This window comes from Ictalurus punctatus, chromosome 4 (genome assembly GCF_001660625.3).
Source record: "Ictalurus punctatus breed USDA103 chromosome 4, Coco_2.0, whole genome shotgun sequence".
NCBI lineage: Eukaryota > Metazoa > Chordata > Actinopteri > Siluriformes > Ictaluridae > Ictalurus > Ictalurus punctatus.
In genome coordinates this window covers 35768822-35792260 of record NC_071284.1, presented here as the reverse complement: position 1 = coordinate 35792260, position 23439 = coordinate 35768822, and the positions used below count along the sequence as shown (strand labels likewise).

The 23439-nt window shown below is 40.0% G+C and overlaps 3 protein-coding genes across 6 annotated transcripts in view; 2 read left to right on the top strand and 1 right to left on the bottom strand.

The window, feature by feature from the left end:
* The window catches only part of slc12a1 (solute carrier family 12 member 1), a 34979-nt gene extending 21369 nt beyond the window's left edge, over positions 1–13610 (top strand). For all 3 annotated transcript variants that reach the window (XM_053678214.1, XM_017465666.3, XM_053678215.1), the window contains 10 exons: positions 5599–5739; positions 8237–8343; positions 8447–8529; positions 9036–9158; positions 10117–10242; positions 11067–11178; positions 11335–11421; positions 11978–12113; positions 12403–12470; positions 12659–13610. In XM_053678214.1, coding sequence (XP_053534189.1) covers positions 5599–5739; positions 8237–8343; positions 8447–8529; positions 9036–9158; positions 10117–10242; positions 11067–11178; positions 11335–11421; positions 11978–12113; positions 12403–12470; positions 12659–12794 — 1119 coding nt within the window. In that variant the 3' untranslated portion in view covers positions 12795–13610. The remainder of the gene's footprint in view (positions 1–5598; positions 5740–8236; positions 8344–8446; positions 8530–9035; positions 9159–10116; positions 10243–11066; positions 11179–11334; positions 11422–11977; positions 12114–12402; positions 12471–12658) is intronic.
* A 2213-nt stretch (positions 13611–15823) lies between these two features.
* On the top strand, positions 15824–20053 carry dut (deoxyuridine triphosphatase). 2 transcript variants are annotated; one of them, XM_017465671.3, is made up of 7 exons: positions 15824–16027; positions 16543–16720; positions 17344–17435; positions 17574–17618; positions 17711–17785; positions 17872–17942; positions 18553–20053. In XM_017465671.3, exons 1-7 carry the CDS (start codon positions 15937–15939, stop codon positions 18607–18609), a joined length of 609 nt encoding a protein of 202 aa, XP_017321160.1. In that variant the 5' UTR covers positions 15824–15936; the 3' UTR covers positions 18610–20053. The 2 variants fall into 2 exon arrangements, with proteins under 2 accessions (XP_017321160.1, XP_017321161.1); XM_017465672.3 differs by lacking the exon at positions 15824–16027 and adding an exon at positions 16312–16455.
* Positions 19552–23439, bottom strand: part of fbn1 (fibrillin 1) — a gene marked incomplete at its 5' end in the record, with an annotated part of 69504 nt that continues 65616 nt past the window's right edge. Inside the window, 1 exon segment of the mRNA XM_053678213.1 lies at positions 19552–21781. Within this exon segment, the coding sequence (XP_053534188.1) occupies positions 21392–21781 (390 nt within the window).

Below are 23439 nucleotides of genomic sequence, written 5' to 3'. Positions count from 1 at the left end.
CTACACTACACACTCTACACTACACACTCTACACTACACACTCTACACTGCAACTCTACACTACACACTCTACACTACACACTCTACACTCACACTCTACACTACACACTCTACACTGCAACTCTACACTACACACTCTACACTACACACTCTACACTACACACTCTACACTCACACTCTACACTGCAACTCTACACTCACACTCTACACTACACACTCTACACTGCAACTCTACACTCACACTCTACACTACACACTCTACACTACACACTCTACACTCACACTCTACACTACACTCTCTACACTACACACTCTACACTACACACTACACTACACACTCTACACTCACACTCTACACTGCAACTCTACACTCACACTCTACACTACACACTCTACACTCACACTCTACACTGCAACTCTACACCACACACTCTACACTACACACTCTACACTACACACTCTACACTGCAACTCTACACTACACACTCTACACTACATACTCTACACTACACACTCTACACTACACACTCTACACTACACACTCTACACTGCAACTCTACACTCACACTCTACACTACACACTCTACACTGCAACTCTACACCACACACTCTACACTGCAACTCTACACCACACACTCTACACTACACACTCTACACTGCAACTCTACACTACACACTCTACACTACAACTCTACACTACACACTCTACACTACACACTCTACACTACACACTCTACACTACACTCTCTACACTACACACTCTACACTGCAACTCTACACTACACACTCTACACTACACACTCTACACTACACACTCTACACTACACACTCTACACTGCAACTCTACACTACACACTCTACACTACACACTCTACACTACACACTCTACACTGCAACTCTACACTACACACTCTACACTACACACTCTACACTGCAACTCTACACTACACACTCTACACTACACACTCTACACTCACACTCTACACTGCAACTCTACACTCACACTCTACACTACACACTCTACACTGCAACTCTACACTCACACTCTACACTACACACTCTACACTACACACTCTACACTCACACTCTACACTGCAACTCTACACTCACACTCTACACTACACACTCTACACTACACACTCTACACTACACACTCTACACTACACACTCTACACTCACACTTTACACTACACACTCTACACTACACACTCTACACTACACACTCTACACTACACACTCTACACTCACACTCTACACTGCAACTCTACACTCACACTCTACACTACACACTCTACACTACACACTCTACACTCACACTCTACACTGCAACTCTACACTCACACTCTACACTACACACTCTACACTACAACTCTACACTCACACTCTACACTACACTCTCTACACTACACATTCTACACTACACACTCTACACTGCAACTCTAAACTCACACTCTACACTACACTCTCTACACTACACACTCTACACTACACACTCTACACTCACACTCTACACTACACTCTCTACACTACACACTCTACACTACACACTCTACACTCACACTCTACACTGCAACTCTACACTCACACTCTACATTACACACTCTACACTACACACTCTACACTCACACTCTACACTGCAACTCTACACTCACACTCTACACTACACACTCTACACTACAACTCTACACTACACTCTCTACACTACACATTCTACACTACACACTCTACACTGCAACTCTAAACTCACACTCTACACTACACTCTCTACACTACACACTCTACACTGCAACTCTAAACTCACACTCTACACTACACTCTCTACACTACACACTCTACACTGCAACTCTACACTACACACTCTACAACTGTACACTACAACTCAACACACTCTACACTACACACTCTACACTACACACTCTACACTACACACTCTACACTGCAACTCTACACCACACACTCTACACTACACACTCTACACTACACACTCTACACTGCAACTCTACACTCACACTCTACACTACACACTCTACACTGCAACTCTACACCACACACTCTACACTGCAACTCTACACCACACACTCTACACTGCAACTCTACACCACACACTCTACACTACACACTCTACACTGCAACTCTACACTACACACTCTACACTACAACTCTACACTACACACTCTACAACTGTACACTACAACTCAACACACTCTACACTACAACTCTACACTACACACTCTACACTGCAAATCTACACTACACACTCTACACTGCAACTCTACACTACACACTCTACAACTGTACATTACAACTCAACACACTCTACACTACAACTCTACACTACACACTCTACACTGCAAATCTACACTACACACTCTACACTGCAACTCTACACTACACACTCTACACTACACTCTCTACACTACACACTCTACACTACACACTCTACACTACACACTCTACACTGCAACTCTACACTACACACTCTACACTACACACTCTACACTACACACTCTACACTGCAATTCTACACTACACACTCTACACTACAACTCTACAACTGTACACTACAACTCAACACACTCTACACTGCAACTCTACACTACACACTCTACACTGCAACTCTACACTACACACTCTACACTACAACTCTACAACTGTACACTACAACTCAACACACTCTACACTGCAACTCTACACTATAACTCTACAACTGTACACTACAACTCTACACACTCTATACTATAACTCTACACTGCAACTCTACACTGCAACTCTACACTACAACTCAACACACTCTACACTACAACTCAACACACTCTACACTACAAATCTACACGCTCTATACTATAACTCTACACTGCAACTCTACACTACAACTCAACACACTCTACACTACAACTCTACACTACAACTCTACACTACAACTCAACACACTCTACACTACAACTCTACACTACACACTCTACAACTCAACACACTCTACACTACAACTCTACACGCCCTGTACTATAACTCTACACTATAACTCTACAGACTACAGCTCGACACTACACAATCTACACACTACAACTCAACACTCTACACTACAACTCTACACTATAACTACATGCTCTACACTATAACTCTACACTATAACTACGCACTCTACACTATAACTCTACACTATAACTCTACACTATAACTACACACTCTACACTATAATTCTACACTATAACTACACGCTCTACACTATAACTCTACACTATAACCACACGCTCTACACTATAACTACACACTCTACACTATAACTCTACACTATAACTACACACTCTACACTATAACTCTACACTATAACCACACGCTCTACACTATAACTCTACACTATAACTACACACTCTACATTATAACTCTACACTATAACTACACGCTCTACACTACAACTCTACACTATAACTACACGCTCTACACTATAACTCTACACTATAACTACACACTCTACACTATAACTCTACACTATAACTACACACTCTACACTATAATTCTACACTATAACTACACGCTCTACACTATAACTCTACACTATAACCACACGCTCTACACTATAAGTCTACACTATAACTACACACTCTACACTATAACTACACGCTTTATACTGTAACTCTACACTATAACTACACCCTCTACACTACAACTCTACACTATAACTCTACACTATAACTACACACTCTACACTATAATTCTACACTATAACTACACGCTCTACACTATAACTCTACACTATAACCACACGCTCTACACTATAACTACACACTCTACACTATAACTCTACACTATAACTACACACTCTACACTATAACTCTACACTATAACCACACGCTCTACACTATAACTCTACACTATAACTACACACTCTACATTATAACTCTACACTATAACTACACGCTCTACACTACAACTCTACACTATAACTACACGCTCTACACTATAACTCTACACTATAACTACACACTCTACACTATAACTCTACACTATAACTACACACTCTACACTATAATTCTACACTATAACTACACGCTCTACACTATAACTCTACACTATAACCACACGCTCTACACTATAAGTCTACACTATAACTACACACTCTACACTATAACTACACGCTTTATACTGTAACTCTACACTATAACTACACCCTCTACACTACAACTCTACACTATAACTCTACACTATAACTACACACTCTACACTATAACTCTACACTATAACTACACACTCTACACTATAACTCTACACTATAACTACACGCTCTACACTATAACTACACACTCTACACTATAACTCTACACTATAACTACACACTCTACACTATAACTCTACACTATAACTACATGCTCTACACTATAATTCTACACTATAACTACACACTCTACACTATAACTACACGCTTTATACTGTAACTCTACACTATAACTACACGCTCTACACTACAACTCTACACTATAACTCTACACTATAACTACACACTCTACACTATAACTCTACACTATAACTACACACTCTACACTACAACTCTACACTATAACTACACGCTCTACACTATAACTCTACACTATAACTACACGCTTTATACTGTAACTCTACATTATAACTACACGCTCTACACTATAACTCTACACTATAACTCTACACTATAACTCTACACTATAACTACAAGCTCTACACTATAACTGTACACTATAACTACAAGCTCTACACTGTAACTCTACACTACAACTACACGCTTTATACTGTAACTCTACACTATAACTACACGCTCTACACTATATCTCTACACTATAATTCTACACTATAACTACACGCTTTATACTGTAACTCTACACTATAACTACACACTCTACAATATAACTCTACACTATAACTACATGCTCTACACTATAACTACACGCTTTATACTGTAACTCTACACTATAACTACACGCTTTATACTGTAACTCTACACTATAACTACACGCTCTACACTATAACTCTACACTATAACTCTACACTATAACTACACGCTTTATACTGTAACTCTACACTATAACTCTACACTATAACTCTACACTATAACTCTACACTATAACTACAAGCTCTACACTATAACTGTACACTATAACTACACGCTTTATACTGTAACTCTACACTATAACTACACACTCTACATTATAACCCTACACTATAACTACACGCTTTATACTGTAACTCTACACTATAACTACACGCTCTACACTATAACTCTACACTATAACTACACGCTTTATACTGTAACTCTACACTATAACCACACACTCTACACTATAACTCTTCACTATAACTCTACACTGTAACTACACGCTTTATACTGTAACTCTACACTATAACTACACACTCTACATTATAACTCTTCACTATAACTCTACACTGTAACTACACGCTTTATACTGTAACTCTGGGCTCGTTGGTTCTGAGACTACCATCAAAATGATTCGATATAAAATTGTCCTGATTTTGTTGTTAATGAGTTAGTGTGTGTGTGTATTACTATGTGTTGTGCTGTGTTTGAGTGTTTATTGTGTGTATAGTTTGTGTCATTGTTGTTGTCAGGGTCCTCGATTGGAGAAGCAGCAGGAGCTCAGTGATTGTATGGAACCGAATCAGCTGTGGCTCAATCAGCAGAAGAGGAAAGCGTTTTACGCCGCCGTAGCGTCCGACAGCTTTCGCGACGGAGCAAAGAGTCTGTTACAGGTGTCAGACAAAATAAACTCATAAACTGTAGATCAGACAGCACGCACTGCAGGAAAAATAAAATCAGATCAGACAGACTGTACTGGAGTGTAATATACAACCTGGAGGTCATTTATTATAATGTAAGATCAGTACTGCAGCCCACTAGATCAGACAGTGATGCTAGATCAGACAGTGATGCTAGATCAGACAGTTCACACTGAAATGTACTGTTTTTATTATTTATTTATCACAGTCTAGAGACGACAATATATCCATGGTTATTATAGTTTTAAAAATATTGCTAGTTTTTATTTTTATTGAATTTTTTTTACTGTGCTTTTTTTTATTTCGTTTTGTATTTTGGTTTTCACTTTCAGTTTTTGGTGCATAAATGGTGGATAAAGGAATAAATAAATAAATAAAAGACTATTAAAAATCACACAGTGTGCACCCAACTTTAGTTTAATGGTGCATAAATAGTTTTGATTAAATTTTTCTTTCAAAAAACATTACTTTTAGTTTTTATTTAGTTCTAGTATTGTTTTAGTTTAACATCATGCTAATTGTACTGAAAAATCCCATAGAGCTCTGCCTTTTCCTACCTATTAATGTGGCCCTTAGCGTTCCGCTGCTACTAAATCTCTGCTGTGCTGAGGAGCTCTAGCATGTATACTAATACACCTTACTCTGGTCATTTATGATTCAGGATCACTGATGGATCATCCACTCAATTCAGCCTCTGTTGTTAGACCATCCAACATTTAAAATACGAAAGTTTATTCAGTTTCGTTCGTATTGCAGTTACGTTACGTCATAGTTACAGTTTAGTTCTCATTTATTTGGAAACACACATTTGTATTTTTATTTGTTAACAAAAATGCTTTTTTTTCTTCACAGTTTTGGTTAACGATAATAACCTTGGGTATATCACAGCACAGGATATTAGACTGGAGGTCAGACAGATAGTAAAGTTTACTGATAAAGGTTTATTGCACAGTATACAGTAAATAATTTCCCCTAATCTAATCTAAAAACGACACTGAAAATGAATATTCTCGTGTGCCCCTTGCATCTCGTGAAGTCTGATAAAACAATCCTCGTGTTCAAGGAGCTCTCAGTAATGTTCCGGCTCGGCATGATGTGAAGTGATGTTCCTGTTCAGCAGACTTTGGCTACGATTGCACATGTATCAGGATGTTATCATCAGTAGCGATAGCACTGCGCCATGCTCAGGTCAGATTAACAGCCATGTCTGACTGTACATTAAAGTCAGATAAGGAGTGTGAATTGGAATAACACCGGTGGCTGATTAAGTGCACAGTAAAGAGAGAAGCAGAGTTCACTTTAGTAATAAATACAGAACAGATGGGGAGAATTTTTTAAAAACCTGTTGACTTTCTCTACATCTATAACACTTTCACTACACTCCTGGGCCAAGAACCCATAATGGCACAATATTAAAATTTTGATGATTTAAAAAAAAATCATTGGTGAGAAAACGCTTGTTTACTTTTGCTGTTTGGGGGAAAAGCTAGAAACATGGAGATTCACTTATAGAGTCTTCTTGTACACAGAGGTGAAGCATGATAATGATTAAAGTGTTGGACATGAAATTTTAAACTAACACATATCTGAGTGAACAAAACTGAAATGAAGTACAATAAAATTTTAATAAAATGCTGCGCAGGGTTACCCACAAGGCTTCAACATTTCAGTAAATCAGAGGGAAAGGTTCATCTCATGCTAACATACTTTATCTTTTTGTTTAATTCATGCTAATTTTCTGACCAGTGATTTATCCTTAAGACAATTAAAAGCTTAATATTTTGGGCGTGGCCCATTTTCTTTTGCCCAGCAGTGTCTCTACATGTATTCAGGTTTATAGTTAAAGAAGAATCGTGACTCAGACAGGATCAGTATCACTTTAACTCTTAAATTCATTTCCTACGCTGCGTTCAAACCTCATCAGGTCCGTTTCTGTTCACGGCCACGCCTCCTGAACGTTCCTCAACCTTTGTGCTTTGAACAATTTATCAATATTGCAATCATTAAATTGTAAAAAATAAAAATACAGTGTTTGGATGAGTGACGGGAGAAATACAAGGATAAATATAAGGAAGGACATTAATTTGTGAGCAGGGTTAGAGCACTCCAACTTCTACTGTAACTTATATATAAAATTATATATTTCAATAATAAAGTATGTGTACGTTTTTCCCCACAGTTAGCTTGTGTTTGAATCGAGCCTGGTGTGTGTGTGTGTGTGTGTGTGTGTGTGTGTGTGTGTGTGTGTGTGTGTGTGTGTGTGTGTGTGAGCAGTGCAGAAATATTCCTGCAGAGTTAAGGGTTAAGGTCAGGTGTGTTACTTTATCAGTGTGAGTGAAATTCATTAAGCGAGACATGAGTAGCAACGTTTCACATTTCAAAGCTCAAAACCTGTGTGTGTGTGTGTGTGTGTGTGTGTGTGTGTGTGTGTGTGTGTGTGTGTGTGTGTGTGTGTGTGTTATGGTTTCAGGCATCAGGATTGGGGAGGCTCAGACCAAACACACTGATGTTGGGGTTTAAGAGAGACTGGAAGACGGCAAACACTGAAGATGTACAGGCATATGTCGGAGTTCTGCAGTATGTTTCTTACACACACACACACACACACACACACACACACACACACACACACAATTCAATCATTCCATACCACAATAATTCTGTGGATTGTTGTGTTCAGTGATGCGTTTGATTTTGAATACGGAACGATGATTCTGAGACTCAATCAGGGACTGGACATCTCACACATCCTCGCAGCTGAAGGTAAACAAACAAACAAACAACAATATGCCATCGTTCTTTCTGTCATTATATGCAGACATGACACTGACACAGTTCTTTTCAGAAAGCAGGTTAATCACAGCTGGATTTTAGGATCCTTAGTTTGGAAATTTTGAAAGTGTTCTTTAAAATAAAAGTACGACATAAATACATACATACATAAATAAATAAATAAATAAATAAATAAAAGTTGTAATAGGTGGTAAATCTCCGTGGTGTAAGAGGAGTAAAACACTCGGGAAATAATTCACATATTATCAGGAAAATAATCGTCAGTGTGGTGACAGTAACTTCACCTCCTCCTCTATTATCAAAAGAAGTAAACTTGTGTAAACCTGACACTACTTTTATAAGTCTGTGTATATGTGTATGTTAATGTGTGTGTGTGTGTGTGTGTGTGTGTATATGTGTGTGTGTGTGTTAATGAGTGTGTGTGTTAATGAGTGTGTTTGTGTTAATGTGTGTGTGTGTGTGATGTCCCTTCCCAGAGGAGATGGAGAGGATGCTTCTGGAGCAGCAGGTGATGGAGATGGAGGAAAACGGCTTTCAGGAAGGAGGAAAAGGATTTTTTAAAAGAAACAGAAAGTCAAAGAAAGCGCTGGCTCCTAAAGGTACTTACAGTACTATATATTACAATATTACAATATTACAGTATTATATATGCGACTTTATCAGCTCCGCCCACCACTCAGCTCTCTGTACAGGTGTACAGTTACTGGCTGTAGCCTGTCACAAAGTATTGGCACCCCTTTTTCCTATCCATCAGTGTAAAGGAAGCAGCAATGAGAAGAAGTAATTTTGGTGGTGGTTTACTCTCAGTGCAGCAGTAACACTGGCATGAGTGTGTGTGTGTGTGTGTGTGTGTGTGTGTGTGTGTGTGTGTGTGTGTGTGTGTGTGTATCTGTTTATGGCTATTTGTTGGCTTATAACGCAACTTGCACAGACACTGGCTGAACTTTCAATGGTTTATGTTTGTACTAGAAAATGTGGGCGGAGTTTGTCTACAGGAGTCTAAAGACATTTCAACAAATAAAATCCCATTTTAACCATCTGTGCTTCTCTAAACTAATCTAATCCCACACACACACACACACACACACACACACACACACACACACACACACACACACACACACACACACACTCACAAACACAAACACACAAACACACACACGATCCCTGTCTGTCTGTGACAGATGGAGGAAGCAGTTTGAATTTTTGGCTCGTTATTTGAGTGTTTTTTGGGACATCATTGTGTATAGTGGTGTGGTGGGCATGGCTTGCTAACCAGTGGAGCATAATGCTAACAGTATAACTGTGTCTGATTTCATTTTGAATGCCATCATCACAACACTAACTACAGATGCCCGAGTTACTGATTACATTTCATCTGCTTTCTGTCTCACTGGTCTCTCTGTCTCTCCCTGTCTTTCCCTTTGTCTCTCTCTCTCTGTCTCTCTCTCTTTTTGTGTCTCTCTCTGTGTCTCTCTCTCTTTTTGTGTCCCTCTCTGTGTCTCTCTCTCTCACTATGTGTCTCTTTCTTTTTGTGTGTGTCTCTCTCTCTCTCAGCTGTAGAACTGCCCCAGTCATCTGATGTGTTGAAGTTAAACCAGCGTTTAATGGAGGCCAGCTCTCAGTTTAAGAGGAAGCAGGGGAAAGGAACCATTGACGTGTGGTGGTTATTTGATGATGGAGGTACGAGTCAGATGGAATGGTGCTGTATCAGACACAACCAAATCACAATCATAATAATCCAGTCTAATGAGACAGAAAATTAGCGACAAACTGACACACAGATCCTGAAAAAGTGAATTTAGCAGACAGATTGCTGTTTGTTTGAGAACAAGGAGGTCTACTAGCAGTTTTAATACACTGTACTTAATTATTAGGGGTCCAAGCACTGAAAGTGCAGTTAAAACTGTAAAGTGTAGAAACACAGAACTTTACAGGTAGAGGCTGTGTCTCAACATCTACTCAGAAAAATGAAATGACCCATATCTTATCAAGTCAGAATTCTTTTTTATACTTGTACCTTGACTTCGTCTAGGTCATGCCCGTTAAAGTCTGCCATGTGTCTCTTCACAAGATGGTGATAAAACACTTTCACCCTCAATAATGATCAAAAACATGTTGAGATTTGTAAACAAAATGGCTGCCACATGCCAATCAAGCTTAGCGCTGTAGCTCAGGACTGAGGACAAGTGAAATATTTGGGGCGTGGATACCCATAGTGGCGGAATTATATTAAAATAAACAATGCTCTATGATGTTTGTGGTACAGAACAAATATGGGTACCATCAGCTAACCAGCCAATTCTTTTATGTGGAGCGTTCGTTGTACCGTGAACGAGCCGTTACTATAGAAACTGTAACGTATCAGAATGAGCGCATTAATATTAATATAAACCTGCGCTACTGTCAGAGCCGCTGTTACAGAGAACTAATCACCACCTGACGACCAATCACAGTCCAGAACTCAGCAGCGCCGTGGTGTAAGTCTGTGTGAATCCTGTGTTCAGGTCTGACTCTGTTACTGCCCTACATACTGACCACCAGGAAGAAGTGGAGAGACTGTAAACTGCGGATCTTCATCGCAGGACAACTGGACCGTGTACAGCAGGACGAAGAAGAGTATGCAAACACACACACACACACACACACACACACACACACACACACACACACACAAAGAGCTCCTGTGTTTATTGTGTTAAGTGTTTCGATTCATGTTGTAACTTATATAACATCCTGTGTGTGTGTGTGTGTGTGTGTGTGTGTGTGTTTCAGAATCCAGTCTCTGCTGAAAAAATTCAGGATCAAATGCACAGACATCATCATCATCACTGAACTCCATATCAAGCCCTCTTCAGAAAAGTACACCACCTAAAACTCACCGTGTGTGTGTGTGTGTGTGTGTGTGTGTGTGTGTGTGTGTGTGTATTGTTTTGCTTTGCTGAGAATTTTTTTATAATAACTTAAATCATGATTTTCTGGTGTGTCTGCTAATAAACAGTATTACTGTGTGTGTGTGTGGTGTGGTGTGTGGTGTGTGTGTGTGTGTGGGGGGGGTTGTGTGGTGTGGTGTGTGTGTGTATGTGTGTGTGTGTGTGGGGGCGGGGTTGTGTGGTGTGGTGTGTGGTGTGTGTGTGTGTGTGTGTGTGTGTGTGTGGTGTGGGGTGTGTGTGTGTGGTGTGTGTGTGTGGGGGGGGCGGGGTTGTGTGGTGTGGTGTGGTGTGGTGTGTGTGTGTGTGGGGGCGGGGTTGTGTGGTGTGGTGTGTGTGTGGTGTGTGGTGTGGTGTGGTGTGTGTGTGTGTGGTGTGTGTGTGTGGTGTGTGTGTGGTGTGTGTGTGTGTGTGTGGGGGCGGGGTCGTGTGGTGTGGTGTGTGGTGTGTGTGTGGTGTGTGTGTGGTGTGTGTGTGGGTGTGTGTAGCTGGAAGCTGTTTGAGGACATGATCGCACCATTCCGGCTGTATGAGGGTTCTAAGGACACAGCTCAGGCTGAAACTCTGAGGAAGGAGAACCCCTGGAAGATCACAGATGCTGAGCTGGACCGCTTCGAGGAGAAGGTCACACACACACACACACACACACACACACACGTAGGTGATGAATGATGAGATAGATATGTGAATAAATACGAGTAGCTAGATGGATGGATGGATCAATAAATAATGAACACATGAATGATAAAAATTAGTGAAATGATTGATGGATAGATAGAGAAGTGAATGGATAAATACAGATGAATGAATGAGTGGACAGATGATCAAACGATGGAAGGATGAATGGCTTTACTGACCATTGGATGGATGAATGAATGAATGAGTGAAGGTTGTGTTTGTTGTCTCTGTACAGACGAGTCTTCAGGTGCGTCTGAATGAGTTACTGCAGGAGAGCTCCAGAGCAGCTAAACTCATCATAGTGTGAGTAACACACACCTGTCTCACACTCCCACACTTACATTTATACACACACACCGGAATTACACTATTATTATTATTATTATTATTATTATTATTATTAGACATAGAGTTACTAACTTTAGCAGTGTTGAATCCAGGTGATGATAATGCAGTGTGTGTCTGTGTGTGTGTGTGTGTGTGTGTTACAGGAGCATGCCCATTGCACGTAAAGGCTCTGTATCTGATCACCTGTACATGTCGTGGTTGGAGGCTCTGACTAAAAACTTGCCTCCCACTCTGCTGGTGCGCGGGAACCACAAGAGTGTTCTCACCTTCTACTCATAAAGGCTGTGGTCCAATCCCACTCTCTCACACTGTCCACTTACACTTTTGTCTCAGGAGTCTCTTTAAAGTGCATTTAACCTGGAATGTCCATTTAAGATTACAGATGTATTAACCTCTGGATCACTTTCTCTCATGACATTAAATGTAAATTATTAGCTCATGACTTCTTTCCTTCCACCTGATAGCCACGGGGTATTAACCCCAGAGAAGTGGATGAGGGTGCACTAAAAACAGGAATGAGATACAGCCTAAGAACAACACACTACTGCCCTCTAGTGGAACTGTAGATCTATAGCAAGATTTAATGTGTGTGTACTGCAGGTGATAATACGGGAAGCTGAAAGTAAATAGTAAAAAGACGATGAAAAGGATAAATGTATAAAGAATGTAAGATTTAATTAACTGCTACATATATAAAGAAGAAAATCACTGAATAGATGGATGAATGAATTAATAGATGAATAAATAACAGGTGAATGAATATTAAGGATGATATTGATGAATATTTGCAAGTATGAATGTGAAAGTTCCTGATGGATAATGGAGTGACAGATGGACGATGGATGGAGAAAATGGGAGGAAATGTAATTAGAAAGACACTGAGTGGTATTTTATAGGCTTGTATTTCTGCCCTACTTTTTTGTCTCTTTATAAAAATACAGCTAGGGAAAAAATATACACATTTCGATCAAATACAGATCTCTATATTTATAAAAGCTTCGGATTCACATAATGATTAATTTCACTCTGGAGATTTTAGATATCATACATGTATATTCTTGGAATTTACTCAATAAAACATTTGAAAAACCATAACTGTATTAAAGGTTTTGTTTTTGTTACAGTACATATTCTTGTCTATGCTCACCTCATGCAGTTTGAAACATGTGTGCAGTATAGCAACAATATCAAAATCTGTCAGCAAAATCAAGGACAATTGGCTCATCCCACTGTTGTCAGAGCAAAGATTCCAGACCTAGGCACTCGTGTGGACTGTTTTCAGTTAAAAAAGCTTTTATTTTGGGGCTGAAAACAGGCTTTAAAAAAAGTCTCCTGATACACCAGCAAGCCTTCATCAGGGAGTCAGACAATTATAAAAGCCACAAATTACTAAATAGCCTCATCTGTGTCAGCATCATTGCAAGTGATCTAGTGGCTACTCATCTTAAAAAAAGTAGGAACCCAACACATACAAGAACATGTATGAGTGAGAGAGAGAGAGACAGAGAGAGAGAGAGAGAGAGAGAGAGAGAGAGAGAGAGAGAGAGAGAGAGAGAGAGATTATTAGGTATGCTTATTGTCCGGTAATGGTTAAGGACAGTGTAGTTTGCGTGAGTGAAAGCAGGGACTCCGGCAAGACTAGCTATGACATCATAACTAAAAGAGAGAGCCAGAAGGGAACACAGCCATGAGAATGCCCTGGGACATAATGCGGCCAGCCACTTCACCATCAACACACCTGAGTGAAGGTGTGAAAGTGGGGGAGCGACAGCATCCAAACATCCCAGTTCACCACAACACTCTATACCTGTGAGCCTCTAGATCTGCTCCTTTACCTAAGAAAAAAATTATTCACAAAAATCTTGAGTAAACAAATATATTTTCAGCCTGGACTTAAACACTGAGACTGTGTCTGAGTCCCGAACACTAATGGAAGACTGTTCCATAACTGTGGGGCTCTATAAGAGAAAGCTCTTCCCCCTGCTGTAGCCTTCACTATTCCAGGTACCAACAAATATTCTGCACCTTTTCATGGAAGTATGTGTGGTGGATCATAAAAGACCGAAACTTCTCTAAGGTACTGTGGCACGAGAACATTCAGTGCTTTATAGATTAATAATAGTATTTTATAATCAGTGTGAGATTTCACTGTTCAATTCAATTCAATTCAATTTTATTTGTATAGCGCTTTTTACAATAGACATTGTCTCAAAGCAGCTTTACAGAAATATCAACATGGTATACAGATATTAAAGGTGCGAATTTATCCCAACTGAGCAAGCCACTGAGTGGCGACGGTGGCAAGGAAAAACTCCCTAAGATGTTTTAAGAGGAAGAATCCTTGAGAGGAACCCGACTCAGAAGGGAACCCAGCCTCATCTGGGCAACAACAGATATTGTGAAAGAGTTCATTATGGATTTATATGAAGTCTGTATGGCGTTAGGAGCAGCCGTAGTCCCAGCAGTCTGGAATTAAAGAAGATTTGAGCTCCATCCAGAGGCAGAAAGGATCTGGATCTCTAGTAACTCCATAAATTCGTGTGGGGCTCGGCGAAAGGAGAGAGGGAGAAAAAAGATTATTAGGACTGCGAAGTAGTAGAACAGAATCTAGTCAGGGTAGGCTTGAGTGAACAAATACGTTTTCAGCCTAGACTTAAACACTGAGACTGTCTGAGTCCCGAACACTAATAGGAAGACTGTTCCATAACAGTGGGGCTCTATAAGAGAAAGCTCTTCCCCCTGCTGTAGCCTTCACTATTCGAGGTACCGTCAGATAGCCTGCATCTTTTGATCTAAGTAGGCGTGGCGGATCATATAAAACCAAAAGGTCGCTTAGATATTGTGGTGCGAGACCATTTAGTGCTTTATAGGTTAATAAAAGTATTTTATAGTTAATGTGAGATTTTAATGGGAGCCAATGCAGTATTGATAATATCGGGGTGATATGGTCGTATCTTCTGGTTCTAGTTAGGACTCTAGCAGCTGCATTCTGGACTAACTGGAGTTTGTTTATGCTCCTACTGGAACATCCAGACAGTATGGCATTACAGTAATCTAGTCTAGAGGTGACAAATGCATGAACTAATATTTCTGCATCATGTAGTGACAATATATTTCTTATCTTAGAAATATTTCTGAGATGAAAGAAGACTATCCTAGTAATATTATCTACATGAGCATCAAATGATAGACTGGAGTCAATAATCACTCCGAGGTCTTTTACAGATTTCTGTATTTGTGCATTTTGTCTGTATTCGCACGAGGCCGCTAGGGAGCAGCAGAGCGCATGCGCGTTTCAGTCTGAAAGCAGCAGAAGAAGAAAGATCAAGTTTTTGTACACAGAGCTGCTGGTTTACAGGAAACTGCTGGCTTTCTGTCACCATAAATCCAGAACCAACATGTGTGGATCTTTTTAATCAACATGTTTTCTCCTTCCGCTTCCTTTGTGAAGTCTGTGGTTTATAGCGGACGCAGACTGATCCAGAGAAGATGCTTTTCTTCACACAGAAACGGTATGTTACTCTTTCTCTTTGCTGTCTTACTACAGATGATATCTGAGACCTGAAAATATCTAGATGTGAATAATAGGAATGGCTTGATTTGTTTATATATATATATATATATATATATATATATATATATATATATATATATATATATATATATATATATACTGTGTGCTTTGTTAGCGTAGAAGCAGCTGTTTTCATCTTAGAACGGTTCTGATTGGTCTGAAATGCAGCGTTCTGATTGGTCTGAAATGCAGCGTTCTGATTGGTTGTGGAGAGAGAGCGTGGGGGGGTATCCTCACGTTGTGTCATATCATTGGTTGAAAAAGCGCGGGGAGGTGAGGCGTTCTTTTCGCGCGAGCTTTAAATGCTGTGGAGAAGGAGTTTGGCGCGAGAGTATTGGCGGTTCTTCTGATACAGCGGCTTTCCTGGTTATTGTCTTCTTTTTTTTTTTTGTTGTTGTTGTTGTTCAGTTTTTATTATTTTGTTTGGTTTTATTCTCGGTTCTCGTGTTTTAGGTAAAATGCCGTGCTCAGAAGTGACCGACGCGACCGTAGTGTCTCCTGTGAAGAAGAGCAGGACTGAGGAAATTGATGAAAAGCGCGGTAACATTGTGCTAAAGTTCGCTAAACTGTCCGAACACGCCACCGCACCGACCAGAGGTTCTGCTAAAGCGGCCGGATACGACCTGTACAGGTAGGAAACATCAACTTAAAAACTGCTTGTGGAAGAAGAATAAACCACGAGTATGAGCACATTTTTGGTTCTATTTAGTAATTTCACACTTTCTTAACTTTCACATCGCAAGCCCTTAAGGATAAAGGGGCTGAAATAACTCCTTATCTCCATAAACTCGCGGTATAAATATATAATGTGGATGTTCGATTCCACAAGTGTGGGAGTCGATTCTCCAGTTCGAATCCCTGTAAACAGAGTCGGCTCTTCACTTAAACTTGTAGCGGATATTCTAGAAACAGACTAAACGCTCATGAGACTTTTCTGAATTAAATTGTTTAATCATTTTTTAAATAAAAAATTGGCTATAGTAAGATCCTTATAGCTAAATATATGCGTGTCATTCATTGTGAATCGGTTTGTGTGTGTCTGCTTATGATTTGCCCTCCAACAATCTCAAATTAATAAAACTTTTGAGTCTCTATCTTTAAAGGGCTTTGTGTAAGAGATTAAGAGTCGACCATGACTCAAATGATATGGAAATGTATGTAATGATATGGAAATGTATGTAATGTGAAGGAAATGAACCCAAGTGCTGTGTAAATGGATGAAATAAATGATGATTCTGCCCTGTTTGTGCTCAGTGCATATGATTACTCCATTCCTCCGATGGACAAGGCCATAGTGAAGACTGACCTCCAGATCGCCGTTCCTGCAGGATGTTACGGCCGAGTGGGTACGGACACGCTTTCTGCCATCTTCTATAATGTGTGTGTGTGTGTGTGTGTGTGTGTGTGTGTGTGTATAAAGACATCTACATACATGAATGCACAGAGGTCTTATGAGGCTATCTATGTTGTGATTTCTTCCTCAGCTCCTCGCTCTGGTCTGGCGGCGAAGCACTTTATTGATGTTGGAGGTGGGTGATTCGGTCTTTATTGACCTCATGCATACGTTGGGAAATGTGGAACAGTCTGGGCTTCAACTAACAGTGTTGTGTTTGCTGTTTAGCCGGTGTGGTGGATGAAGACTACAGAGGAAACCTTGGCGTTGTGCTGTTCAACTTCGGCAAGGAGACGTTCGAAGGTGTGGTTGGATGTCATGGCTGAAATAAATGGACTTTATGAATATGGAACTCAGGGTTTGGGTAATAAATGATTCCTTTGTTTCAGTGAAAAAAGGAGACCGAGTGGCTCAGCTAGTGTGTGAGCGAATCTGCTATCCTGACCTACAGGAACTTAAGGTAAAGACCAATAAACTCCATATGTCACAGTTAAAGATGATGATGATGATGATGATGATGATGATGATGATTTTTTTTTATTATTATCCTCTAAAGAAGCGCAGCATGAGTTTAGCCAAACGCAAGCAATTTCTTTCCATCTTTATCCACACCACAGTCCTGTGCTGTCCCAAATCGCAAAACTGCTCTAAATAGTGTGACGGTGGTGGTTAACTGATGCCTGCATGAGGCTGTGTCCTAAACCACCATACCGCTGTACTAAATGATACAACAGGACATGCCCATACTTGTATGTGAATGAATAAATAAAACAATTATGTACTATATTCACTCCCCAGAGTTTTGGATAGAGCTGGTATACAGAGATCTCATATTTTCTTTATCCACACAACACTCCTCAGACAGAACTGAGACTTTATTTTTTCAGGTGTTTCCTTATTTACTTATCTATCTCTCTCATGAACTTGTGGATGCAGTCACTTGTGTAATTGGTGCTTCATAGCAATTTTGAGCTAATTATTTGTACTGATACACAAGTGTCTTTAAAAAAACTACTCCATCAGGCATAGTGTACTAAATATTCTTGTTCATTATTGCTTGTCGTTCTCAGACGCTGGACGAGACGGAGAGGGGTGCTGGGGGATTTGGCTCAACGGGGAGGAGCTGAAGCTGCTGCTGCTTTTTTTTTTTTTTTTTAAATAAATTTAAACTTGATTAAATCTTTAAAAAAAGAAGCAAATACTAAGTCTGAGGGATGACTTGAGTTCAATGTGGTTGTGTCTTAAATATGTAAATTCTGATGGGGGGGGTCTCCTCCCTGAGACAATATGAGGAAGAATCCTTGAGTGGTGCAAGACTTGAAAGGGAACCCATGTTCATGTGGGTGACAGTGGATAGTGTAATTATAAATAAATGCACCCCTTCTGTAACTGCTACATGGTCAAGTAGTGTGACTGTATAACCAGGAACTTAGGAATGAACATAAGAGTTATTTCTGAGTTCATTATAGCTGTAAGTCTCTTGTGTTGTGTAAGTACTGGTCTGCTCATTGATGGAGAATTGTGTGTAAACTGTTAAGGACTTGCAGTCATAAATTTTATTTAAAGAAGATCCTCCACAGCCAACTTCATAGTTTTTCTGGTACCATCCTCAGTAATCTCATGGTGATCTTTAGACTGTCCATGTGGGTCATCCTCACCAACAGTGAGTGATTTTATATAAACATGGTTGACGGTGTTTATGAATAAGGTACAAGAAATATGGTGATTACAGGTGGCAGTCTTTCATCATTGTACTGTACACTGAATGCTTTCACTGAGAGCTGTGACTTTTCTATTTCGTAATTACTATATTCATGACATGAAGGCACACTGAAGTGGTGGAGTTAGTTCCACCACCCTGAAGTGGATTTTCCTATAACAGCATAGCCTTGAGTGTGTTACTATAGAAATGATAATGTATTAGAATGAGCACATTAAATGTATACCTGTGACTTGCAGCTGTGCTACTGTCAGAGCTGCAATTATAGAAAACTAATCAACACCTCCTGACCAATCACAAGCCAGAATGCAGCAGCTCTACAGTTAGAAAGAAAGTACTGACTCCGGTGCCCTGTTCAAACCAAAACGTTCTTTTATTGTGAATTTACACCTAAACTCCTCATGATGTGAACACTGAATGATGGTGGTGTCTCGTTGAAGGCACTGACTATATTGCGAGTGCGTGTTTTCGGCCTGGACGGCCTCAGTGCAGTAGTCTCTTTCTTTTTCTTCCTCTGAAAGGTGAAATGTACAGTTACAGAATCGGAATAAAAAAAGTAGTTGGTCTTTATAATGAGCACCATTGTGAGCCCTTCAGTCCAGGGCACTATACATGTGTTTATAAAAGATCCCCAGGTTAAACGCGGCATGGTTACAGTAATACACACACGTCCTGCACAGAGTAGCGAAAGGCATTAAGTGGCATCAGTTTGCAGTGCATTCATAAATCTAATGTTGACGTGTTATTAGCACCAGTAAATACGATTAAAACACTGAGCTAAGATAGACAGCGCAGAAAAGAAAGAAGCAGAGTCCTTTATAACCACAATGGAACCAAAAAAAATAAAATAACAGTTCAGCTGAAAATAAATAGCACACAATATTCCCCTTTAGACAGAATGTGTCAAATCTGTTTGAGGTACAGAACAACTGAGGTCAATTTGCACTGGTGTTAAAATGGAGGCTTCCTTTATCCTGCATTCACATGTGACAAGTTGCCTTTGGGCGTGGCATGTCCAGCATTTATTAATTCCAATAAGAAATATACGTAATTATAATTGACCTGCTAATGCTAACTAGGTATACAGTTCATTAGTTAATACAAATGGTGCACTTCAAACATGTATAATCAAATACATTTAGGGTAAAGAGGACATTGTGGGCATCTATTTTAGACTGAAATGTAACTTTGAGACTTTTAAGCTTTAAAGTGGTCAAAAATTAGTGATTTAATAAATGATATTTCTGTCCAGTCTCCTGCTCGTACACAATTTATTCACCCACTTTAGCTTCATGTCTGCTTCAATACTGTTTTTATCTGCCCTTGTCCACTTCCCCTTGACCTAGACCAAGATGCTCTAGATGATCGAGTTGTAGACATAAACACTAGTTTGCAGGATCACAACTTACCCAGAAAGCATTGCTGCAATCTAAGAACGTTTTCTTTTCAAAATGGTGGCTGAAGCTAGAAGGCATTGGGCTTTTATTAGGTTTTGTTACTTATGCTTGTACATCTGTATATGATTCCGAGGGAGCTGGGCAACTTGTGTTCTACTAGCAGGGTAGCACATTAGCTAATTAGCAAGCCAGCTAGTCGGCACATTTTACTCTGTTAGCTAGTTAACATGTTGGGTAATTGCCATAAACACTGACAGCTGTCTAGCTGGTAACATCTAATCAGCATGGTACATACTCAGCAAGCAAGCTACTCATCCAGGTTTACTCTACTAACTAGTTCGCATGCCAGCTGGTTAGCAATTTTTTGCCTTGTAGCTAAGTGGAGACCCTTTGTTGCCATGCTAGCTAGCTATTCAGCTTTTTTCTGCTTGTTTGCTATACTTATTCTATTAGCTTATAATCACACTAGAAAGTTAGCAAGCCAATGTGTAGGACACTGTTGAATCTTAGAGAAAATTGCTTGAGCTACATAATGCTTGGTGCGAGTTCACACTTATCTGATGGGGGAATTGGACAAGAGCACAGTACAAACAATGCTGTAATTCAAAATGTGTGTTGGATCAGACAAAACACTTTGACGCTGCAGCTTTCAGTTCTATAGAATGTAGATATGTACTGTTATTATTGTTACGGTTATTTCTGAGAGACGATGTGGAGAGACGATATCTCTGGTGTGGAGATCTTTCGCTGTAGTAAATAGGAGTCCTCTTTGATCGTTTCTTTGGTGTATAGCTAATGCAGGTTGATCTGTAGTTTAACGTGTAGCGTTTCTCCCAGTTCTCCACTGAGGTAGTCTTTATCGTTCTCGTCCTCTAGCGCATCCAGCTCCTTCTTACCATACACAGGAACGCCGCTGATTTGTAAATAATAAACTCCAGGCAGAAGGTGGTGACGCTTGTTTTTGGACAAGTGCAGGAAGCTCACTCCATCCCGCTGGTTGAGTTTGAACAGGCCAGCATCGTTCCCCAAGTCGATAGCATAACGGACGTGGTTTTTGAGTGTGGAGAGAGCTGGCAGGAACTCGATGATGTGATCTTTAGCACTTAGGTCTCCAACGCTCAGGTTAAAACGAATGATGTCATCAACATCCACGCTGGCTGAAGTAATCACTTCTTGATCAACCTAAAAGTAGAAGAGATTAATGCTATGTCCCGAACACTGGTGGAAAAATTTATTCTAACAGTAATGCTCTTTATAAAACATTCATGATACATCAGAAGATAACCAAACCCCTCCCAATAAATTACAACGTAACCAAACCCCTCCCAATAAATTACATCATAACCAAAACCCCACCCAGAAAATTACTTCATAACCAAAACCCCTCCCAATAAATTACATCATAACCAAAACCCCTCCCAATAAATTACATCGTAACCAAAACCCCTCCCAATAAATTACATCATGACCAAAACCCCTCCCAATAATTACATCATGACCAAAACCCCTCCCAATAATTACATCATGACCCAAACCCCTCCCAATAAATTACATCATGACCAAAACCCCTCCCAATAAATTATATCATGACCAAAACCCCTCCCAACAAATTACATCATGACCAAAACCCCTCCCAATAATTACATCATGACCAAAACCCCTCCCAATAAATTACATCGTAACCAAAACCCCTCCCAATAAATTATATCATGACCAAAACCCCTCCCAACAAATTACATCATGACCAAAACCCCTCCCAATAAATTACATCGTAACCAAAACCCCTCCCAATAAATTACATCGTAACCAAAACCCCTCCCAATAAATTACATCGTAACCAAAACCCCTCCCAATAAATTATATCATGACCAAAACCCCTCCCAATAAATTACATCATGACCAAAACCCCTCCCAATAAATTACATCATGACCAAAACCCCTCCCAACAAATTACATCATGACCAAAACCCCTCCCAATAAATTACATCGTAACCAAAACCCCTCCCAATAAATTACATCGTAACCAAAACCCCTCCCAATAAATTACATCGTAACCAAAACCCCTCCCAATAAATTACATCATGACCAAAACCCCTCCCAATAAATTACATCATGACCAAAACCCCTCCCAATAAATTACATCATGACCAAAACCCCTCCCAATAAATTACATCGTAACCAAAACCCCACCCAATGAATTACATTGTAAGCGAAATCCCTCTGAATGAATTACATCTAATAAATTATAAAACCTGATACATGTTGTGATATTGTGTACCTGTGTGTTGTGTTAGTGTTCTGTGTTAGTGTGTACCTGTGTGTTGTGTACCTGTGTGGTGTGGTGTGTTAGTGTGTACCTGTGTGGTGTGTTAGTGTGTACCTGTGTGGTGTGTTAGTGTGTACCTGTGTGGTGTGTACTGTGTGGTGTGTACCTGTGTGGTGTGTTAGTGTGTACCTGTGTGGTGTGTAACTGTGTGTTATGTTAGTGTGTACCTGTGTGGTGTGTTAGTGTGTACCTGTGTGGTGTGTTAGTGTGTACCTGTGTGGTGTGTACTGTGTGGTGTGTTAGTGTGTACCTGTGTGGTGTGTTAGTGTGTACTGTGTGGTGTGTTAGTGTGTACCTGTGTGGTGTGTTAGTGTGTACCTGTGTGGTGTGTACTGTGTGGTGTGTTAGTGTGTACCTGTGTGGTGTGTTAGTGTGTACTGTGTGGTGTGTTAGTGTGTACCTGTGTGGTGTGTTAGTGTGTACCTGTGTGGTGTGTTAGTGTGTACTGTGTGGTGTGTTAGTGTGTACCTGTGTGGTGTGTTAGTGTGTACCTGTGTGGTGTGTTAGTGTGTAC